Source organism: Netta rufina, assembly GCF_964035555.1.
Source record: "Netta rufina genome assembly, chromosome: 1".
In the NCBI taxonomy this organism is placed as follows: Eukaryota; Metazoa; Chordata; class Aves; order Anseriformes; family Anatidae; genus Netta; species Netta rufina.
Window position 1 is genome coordinate 44,510,625 of NC_140123.1, and position 9,201 is coordinate 44,519,825.

A 9,201-nucleotide genomic window follows, 5' to 3' on the forward strand; every position below is an offset into this window, starting at 1 on the left:
GGATTATAATAGTTCATAGGGCAGCCAATACAATCACCGTTCTGTTCCTTGACAGTTTCTGCACACATTTCTCTCAGATCTTTCTTTGGGTATTAATGGTTCTTTCATTATATGAATATTGTATCCAATTTCATTATTTTCTGGGTTCATTAAAAAATGTAAAATAAAATTGTTTTGTACTTTTCAGATTAAGCTATTTAGTCACTATGGTTTACTGAGGACTGATTTATGCTGAGTAGTACCACAAAAATTTTCTGTGACACCGTGAAAGGAAATATGCAGTCTGAGCATTATACATTTCTGTTTGTCATGCTATGGGTGTTACTAGAAATACCTCTTCTTTATTCAGTGTTTCTGTTTTATTTATCAGCTAGGAACCTTTGCTGAAGTTATGAATATGAGACTGTGGAACAGAATGCAAAGCTAATGACATCTTTAACATGAGTAAAAAGGACAGCATAAATCACAACTGCGTTAATATTTAAAGAACAACAATATAATTTGGTATGTATGCATGTTTCCTAGGAGGATCTTTATTTTCAATGCTATACATGAGAAAGTAAGAATGAGTAAGTGGTTTGTTATCTACATGTATAAAAATATAAACAACCTATCAAATATCTGCGGTCACCCTTCATGATATGCATTAGTGAAAAAGACCTATGCCTTAACTTCCAATTAAAGAATGACTGCCTTTGTTTTTTAATAGCACTTACGAATGCTACTGCATTTATCTGTAAGAATATGAACTGTGAACAACTGTGACACACCATATACAGGACCCCCCAGCAGTGTGCCTCTGGATTTTGTCCTTCCACAGGTTAACAGATCAGCAGAGTCATCTTGTTGACCCATTCTTTGAGCTCTCACTAGAGGGAACTATCCAAACTCAGTGACTTCACGCGGGGCATTTTACCTCTTAAAAATTTGACTGAAATTACTGATTAACATTTAAGAAAATATCTAGGCTTCTGTGGCATGTCATAAAAGACTACTGTATTTATGGCACTATCATTTTAAACCAAGGTCTTGATAACTCATAAGTAAATGAGGGGGCCCATTGCCTAATAGTAATCATGCTTAAGAGTTTTGAGCACAAACACAAATATTAAAAAAAAAAAAAAATCATCAGTTCATGATTTTATTATACCCACTTTTGCTTAAAAATACGAGAGTTTCTGGATCATCTGCCAGAAAATGGGTAGGCATTCACTGATCAAAATACAGGCAATCATTGTTTTAGAGATGCATTCAACCACCTAGAAGTTTAGTTATGATTCACATTCAAGCAAATATGCCATCAATTTCAGTTCTACAATTATGTTGATATTCATTTTCAGTTTTGTCCTTAGAAACAGGAATAGGAATCCAATAAAACATTACCAGATTATGTACACAGCGTAATATGCAAATGTTCAGCGAGATATACTACGAAATTTTGTAGCACTAAAATGATTAAAAAACTAAATGATTCGTCTAAAATGTTTATATACTGTATATATATATACACTAAATCACAAGTTCAATTTGAAACTGCCCCTATTCATAGCTTCTATGATGGATTTAGTAAGCTACAAGATTCTTAAAAAAAGAAAGCCATCTAGAGCGAATTTTAACACTTTACTGAAAACTGATTTTATACAAAATATTAAAAAACATACTTCGGAAGTACTTCAGAACAGAAACTAGAAAAAGACAGTCATTATTCTTGAGAATGACATTTTAAAGACCTAGTAGCTGTGATCAATATCCTTTCACTTGTGGTATAAATAAGTTATGCACAAAGAAATCATCTCAGAGTAAGGCATAGGACAAACAGGTTTCGTTCTGTCTTCAGGTGTATTGGCCTCTCACTCAGTCTTATTGCTCATCTAACATGACAGGTTACACATTTCTGTCCTTTTAAAAATACCCCATTATACATCTATCTACAACTGGACAACATTCAGAGCTTTCATATGTGCATCATCACTTTAATCACACTGATAAACAATCTTGCTAACATAAAAAAAATCATGGCTATGCAAATTATTTTCAGTTTTACGCAATTGTACATGTACTTAGCGAAAGACCAAGTGGTGAACACAAAGACTAAGCACTGAAACTCAATGCATACGTAGCTATAGCTCTTTTCAAAGGAATTAAGCTTTTTAAAATAAAAACCTACAATGAAATTCTTTGGTTAGATACAAGTGCTAGCAGTATTTCTAAATTTGGGGTTAGAACAATCTGTTATTCAATAGTTTTAAAAATGCAACTTCAACCATTAATATGCTAAATTCTTCAATACTCAGGATATATTTACGATACTTTTCTGTCACTGTCTTAAACGGACAACACAGATTTCAAAATCAGGTTTTAAAGTGCTTTTGTACTCAAATCTTCAGGAATTTATGGGAAAGAGCTGCTTCACTTTCCATACTGTAAAAACCGCTACTCAGATTGTATGTTCCAAAGCAAGCTACAGCTGCCTTCTCCAAGAAAGACTGTTAGATAACATGACCACAGCTTTAAAGGGGTAATTTCCCCTGAAGAAAGCTGGCATCGTTCATGTTTTCATAAGGAGGGGGCTTAATGCTTTCTAAGAATGACTGTGTCTAGGAAGAGGTACTGAACTCTCAGCAGTGTCACTTTCCCTATAATACTGCCATGAAAAACAAGAAGCTGTTTCTTAAAAAAAAAGTTGCTTCGGCATCGATTCTGTTGGCTTCAAAGTTTTACAGCACTAAAATGAAAAAAACAAAGTAATAAGCAGGGTGTTCTTGATTACAATTATAATGTACATCTGCTTCAATTCAATATACGTGGTGTCACCTTCACAGGAAAAAGGCCCTACCTTCACTATAGCAAGCCTAGCTGTTATCTCACCCCAGTCATCTTGAGGGTGATTAAGGAAATATGCACTGAATTTTCTATGCATATTGCAGACAGTGACTTCAAGAGAATCATAAGGACCACCCGTGAAAGTTACAATGTACAAGCAATTTACGTTTTCAAAGAGCTGTCACTTGACCTTTAGTGGGAACAAATGTGTCTCTGAGGACACTTTGCAGTTCAAGTGGTTCATTATCCAGGGAATCAGTCCTTTCATATCAGCCTCACGCACGTGCTACGCAGGCCATGGCCCAGTTTAACAGCCTGGAAAGTTCAGAGGTTTAGGCAGAAGAGAGGGTATGGATATGGATGCAACTGGTCACAAAGGGTCACACGCACTTCCTGCAAAATTATTCATCTCTACAGGTTAAATGTGAGCTGCTGTGCCAAACCTTCACCAACAGGTATCGCTTTCAGTCATTCACAGGTTGGCATCACTTTGGGGAGGGGAAATAAAATGGACCACTGCAAATCTGCCCAACAAGGCAGAACCTCAGTGGGAGTATGGGGATGAGAAAAGACAGCTATTTGTTGTGCCACCTTCAACAGAAGTCGCTGAAAAGCAACTGGAAAAAAAATAAGTTCCTTGGCCCCTACACAACTGTTTTGTTTTGATTTGTTTTGTTTTTCATATCCCACCCTGGCAGGGCTACTACCCCTCACCTCCCTCGTGCAAGGAGAGGTAGGAGCTGTGCACACGCACACACCTTCCTGGGATGGCTGTTTGTCTACCATTGCTCTCCCTCTCTCCCTCCCCGCTACCACCACAGCTACTGGGGGCTGTGAGGGGGGAAAAAACAGCGGTGCAAGAAGGCAGAGGGCTGCCGTGCCGCGCCATGGCGGCCAAGGCACCACAACACGGCGGCCCAGGCGGGCCACGAGATGGTGGCCAAGGTGGGACGCGACACGGTGGCACCCAACCCCTGGGGCTCTCAGGAGGTGCGTGCAGGAGCAGGGGGCTGCAGGGGCTGGGGGCGAGGAGGGCGAGGGGCCGCGTCCCTTCTGCTTGTCCTCCTTGCGCCGGGCAGGGCTCAGTCCCGGCAGAAGACGTACTCGGTGTAGCTGGTCCAGATCTTGTCGTCGGCGGGGCCGCCCTGCTCGGGGGCGAAGGCGCAGGTGCCGGTGGAGGAGCAGGCGGCCATGCGGAAGCCGGCCTCGGAGAGGCGGTCGAAGGCTTGCTCGAGGAAGTTGAACTTGAGGTAGTAGCGGGCGGTGTAGCGCTCGGGGGGGCGGTCGGGGTCGCGGCTCTCGTTGAGCGTCTCGCCGAAGACCTCCTTGGCCAGCGCCGTCTTGCCGCACACGGTGATCCGCGCCACCCGGCGGAACTTGGCGTCGGCCTGCGCCTCCCTGCCGATGGTGTAGGAGCCGCGGTAGCCGATGGTGATGTACCCGGAGCGCCGCCCGGCCGCCCCGTCCAGCGACTGCGAGGGCGTCAGCAGCGGCCCGCCCGAGGGGCTGCGGCTGGCGGTGGGCGACGGCGCGGACGCCCCGACGGCGCTGCCGCCGCCACCGCCGCCCCCTCCGTCGGCCGGCTCGGCCTCCAGGTAGCCGAGCAGCGCCGGCGGCGGCTCGTCGGCGCACAGCGAGCCGTCGCGGTGCAGGGCGGCGGGGCGGGCGGCGGCGGCTGCCCGTGCCTGCGCCAGGCGGCGCGCCAGGTCGGGCAGCTGGAAGTACTCGGCCTCCCGCTGCAGGCGGCTGCGCTCGGGGAAGTGCTCGGGCAGCACCAGCTGCAGGTCCCGCAGGTAGTCCAGGATGTAGCGGAAGAGGAAGCCGTCGCGGTCGAGGAAGAAGCGGCCCTTGCTGTCCCGGGGCAGCTCGCTGGGCTGCTGCTGCGAGAACATGCGCCAGAGCAGCGAGTCGCGCACCGACACCACGGTGCAGCGCCGCGTCACGTACACCTGCCCGCCCACGTTCAGCTCCACGATCTCCGGGAAGGACGCCCAGCCGCCCGGACCCCCCCCAGCCGCCGCCGCCGCCCCGCTCCCCGCCGCCGGCGAGACGCCGCCGCCGTTGGGCAGCCCGCGGGCGCTGTCCGCCAGGGCCATGCCGGAGGGAGCCCGCCGCCGGCGGGGAGCCGCCGCCGCTCCTCCTCCTGCTCTTCCTCTTCTTCTTCCTCCTCTTGCCGCCGCCGCCGGAGCCTCCCGCCCCGTCGGTGCCTGGAGCCGGGCGGCCGCCGCGCTCCGCTCAGGGGCCGAGGAGGAGCCTCCGTCGGGCTGCGAGCGGCGAGCCCCGGCGGCGGGGCCGCGTTTATGTAGCGGGAGGCGGGGGAGGCTGGCGGGGGGCAGAGCCGAGCGCGGGGAGGGGACGGAGACGGCGACGGGGACGGCCGGGGGACCCTGCGTCAGCCCCGTCCCCCCGCCCCGTCCTGCCTCCCCGCCCGGCTGCCCCCCGGCCCCTTTTCCCTCTCGCAGGAGGGGAAGCAGCCACGGGCTCGCCGCCCTCGGTCGGTTTTGCCGAGGTGCAGGAGCCGCGGGAGCTGCTGCAGCATGTCCCGTTAGGTGGCACCGGCATCGGGGCTCGGCTCCGGCAGAGGGAGGGACCCCCGGGTGATGGGGTGTCCCCCGGCCGCATGTCGAGCAGCGGTTTGCCCTGAGAGCCTGGCTCCTCGCGTGTGTGTGTGTGTGGTTTTGTATGTGGCTGGGTGCCCTTACAGCTGCGGTTTAATTTGGGTTAACTAGGTGCATCAGGATCTGCGTGAAACATAAGCACCTATTTAAAATGCGTTGGCAGAGAGCGTTTAACTCACGGTTCGGGCTTTTGCTCGAATTTCGTCTGCCTTTCTGTGTCTCTCTACAAGAAGCCGCAAAGAGCTGCTGCTTTGGGGCGCTCAGTCGCTCTCCTCTGTGAGTTTGAGCGTGGTTTCTTCCTCGAGAGAACAACTGAAAGGACAAAAGGAGCTGAGGAGCGTGAAGGCAGCAGGCAGGGCTCTCCTTTCCTTTCACAGGTGAGAAAGAAGCCCTCTCTGCCCTGCCCTACTGCAAATACCGTAATGCATTGGTCTGCGAACTAGAAATCAGGAGATGCAGAGACAGGGTTAAAAGTGCTTCAGATACTGAGAAATGTGTGCGGAAGGAAAAGCAAGTTAGTTCTCGAGAAGCAAGCTAAATTTGCCCAAGAGAAGAAGAGGAAGAAGAGACGGTGTTGAGAAATAAAAGTTTTGAAAAGGGAATAGATGACAAAAAAAAGAACAGTGTGTTGCGAGAGAGCTGACAGACGTATTGTGCTCTAAGGAAGGATGTGCGTTTGTGGCACTGGACACTCGGAAGTTACAGGAGATTAATCTGCACAAATCTAAGAATAAGGTACCAGAGGTGTGGAATATTGCTTTTTCCATGTGGAAAAGCAGGCTGCCAGGACTTCAACCACCACGTATTTTCATCTGTGAGAGCAAAATGGCAAATTAGGTTAATCTGATATTTTGCTGACATTTTATAACAAGCGACTTGTTTCCATCTCTCACTTCTTTATTTTGAGAGGAATAGGCAAGAGGTTAGAACCGTAGTTTTGGAAGATCAGGAAAAAAAATTAAAAGGCTGAATGAAATTGACTTGCTACCCATTTAAAGATACAAGTTTGTCACTAGGGAAAAAAAAAAAAAAAAAAGGAAAATAACATGACTTAACTGCTAGCATACAGGGGATTTTTTTTTGTTGTTTCCATATTTTAGGGGCAATTCTCCAGACTAAAAGCACTTGAAAACTGCACATTGTGTTTTGCTGGTAACAGCTTCATGGAGTTACTTTTGCCTCTCGGTTTCTTAATCTGGTGTGTTCCCCCCTACATCACCCTGCTCCTGGCCATACTTAGCAAGAAGCCACTTCAAGAGCCTCCCACAGGTTTGTATTTTAAACTCAGCTTCCCTCGTGTGGGCTCTCTATTGAGAGCACTGTGATTAAACTGTGCACCCAGAAGATGAGATCATATAATACTCGTGAGGGCAATTATTCAGAGCAGAATTTGCAGTGGAAGATTTTATATGTGCCAGCAGGCAAGTCTTACAGATGCTTCTGTATAAAAAATGGGATGTTTAATTCATCTGTTAATTAAACTTAATTTCCCTGTAACCAAGTGAGTGTTAACGTAGGCTAACAAAAACACAGCAGTAACTTATGCATTAAACCTGAATTTTTTATTTGACCTGAGCTATTTTGTTAGATCTGAGAGCAGACTTTAAGACCCGAGCTTAATGAATCTTCCCGCTCATGTTTTCAGAAGTTTCACAAATGAAATGAAAAAAGTAACGCTGTTCCTTCAGACATCAGTTCTCCAGAGCTTTACCTCCACTTGCCTGTCTGCTTATGGGAGGCCAGAAGAGAGGACCCATGGTGCTCCCATGTGGCACTTTATGATGTCCAAAACCACGCACATTACAGGGGCTGGGGGACATAGCTGCAACAAGCACCTTGCCTGGGCCACCATCCCAGGTCTTCCTATAAGGGCACAAGCTGATCCACCCCACTGCAACATCCCATGCTCCAAAATCCAAGCTGACCCCTGACTCGCCTTCCCAGAGATAGATACTCTTCATGCAGCTTGTTCACCAGTCTGGGCAAAGACCCAACTTGCAGAGTTTGTCCCTGAGACAGCTCTGATTTTTCTGGGCTTAAAAATATGCACAGCACTGAAATATTTGGGTTGAAGCAACCTCTCTTCAGAAAAATTATCTTCTCTGGGCATCTTGCTGCAGCTTTATGCAAGGAAGCTTATGCCTGGCTGCATGGCTGTGGTTATTGAAATTTATGTCTTTAACATTTTTTTCAGAAGTTTCATCAAATACTCAACTATTTTTTTTCCTCCATTTCCCCTCCCTTTGTATTTGGCTACATTTATCTCCAATGAGGAGAATTGGACTTCATCCAGGGGTACTAAATGGATAAATGCAACTATTTTCATGTGTGTGTCAGTCACTGGTTGCATAACACAGCCATAATCTGAGTGTTTTATTCTTATTTTGTGTGGGATACGCAGTGAAATATTAGTACGTGTAACATTCAAGGATGCCACAGAATGCCGTGGTAGGCATACATCCCCCGTAAAGAGAATTAAATATGATCTAGTAGACAGGCTAGGCTTTATGACGATAAATGTGCAGTTGAATTTCCTTAACTGTGCGGTACCAAGGCATTTCTGAGCATTAGCTGCTTCAGGTAAGACAGTCGTATTTCAGTGTTTGCTATTAGCTGTCTGCTGGGACTAGCTGTGTTGGATGCATGCTGTTTTAATAGGATCCAGCAACTTTCTTCCTTTAGTATTTTTGAGTTTTCACTGTGTTGTGAGTTTTTGGGGCGGGGGGTAGATGCATTTGTTGTGTCAATGTTTAGAAAGATGTTTCCATCACGATTCTCAGCAACGCTGGCGTGGGATGAAGAACGAGCCTGTTTTTTTCTTTGCATTTTGGGTAGCGCGTCCATGGGGGGTAATCTGGTGCAGATTTACTCAAGCAGGACAGTTTCCTTCACAAAGCGTAGAGGAAGGGTAACACCTAGTGGGAGTAAACCCACATTGCAATTAACAAATGTAAAAGGCTCCAAATTAAAGAGAAATGCCTTTTTAGTCACAAAAAGTAGAAGTAAACTATATTACTATATTCAGCTTTTTCCTATGAATCTTTGCAAAGCAAGAACACGTCCCTACTCTGAACTAAATATGGTAGTTAGCATTTATTATTTCTCCAAGTCTGTGTTATGTGAAATGGTATTACTTTGTTTAGAAAACGTCTATTAGATATGATTAAATTGCTTTACAGTTCAATACTGAATTTAGTAAATTATTTAGCCTCCTGCATAAAAACAGCAAACGGGCTTACTGACCTGAGCTGAACTAGAGGCTCAACTGTGCTCATTAAAGCTTCATAATCTTGCTTAGAGGATGCAAGAAAAATAATGTGTTAGTTCCACAGCAGAGTTTATTGTCTAAGAGATGGGAACACTTCACATATTTGAAACTTAGATGCTCTCTAAATCATGCAGTTCACTGACAGTCAACAGATGGCTGTGAGGTGAGTCCTTTCCTGTTTCTGAATCGTTGCTCAGGGTTAAATTGTCAGGGTCTGTGTTATACTCCAGTGATACCAAGTAACATTGCCAAAAAACTTGAATTATGTGTTATTCCACACAAAGACAGAATAATTCTCCTTCAAAACAGAGTGCTCTGTGCAAACTCAGTCTCATGTGCTATTTATAGCTGGACAACACAAATACACAAATCCATAGATTTACATTTTTCTTGATAATTGTAACGAGCTATCTATGAAGTTGTATCTGATAATATGTTAGTAAAGATTACTGTGTCTGTGTGTTTGCATATATGATTATGTTTAGCTGGAAC

The 9,201-nt window shown here is 46.1% G+C and overlaps 1 protein-coding gene across 1 annotated transcript; it reads right to left on the bottom strand.

Annotated features, from left to right (window-relative positions):
* Nucleotides 1–869: 869 nt before the first annotated feature.
* Nucleotides 870–5,016, bottom strand: KCTD12 (potassium channel tetramerization domain containing 12). The gene has a single exon (XM_084306577.1). The coding sequence runs from the start codon at nucleotides 4,917–4,919 to the stop codon at nucleotides 3,906–3,908; it is 1,014 nt and encodes a 337-aa protein (XP_084162703.1). The 5' UTR covers nucleotides 4,920–5,016; the 3' UTR covers nucleotides 870–3,905.
* Between the last annotated feature and the right edge of the window lie 4,185 nt (nucleotides 5,017–9,201).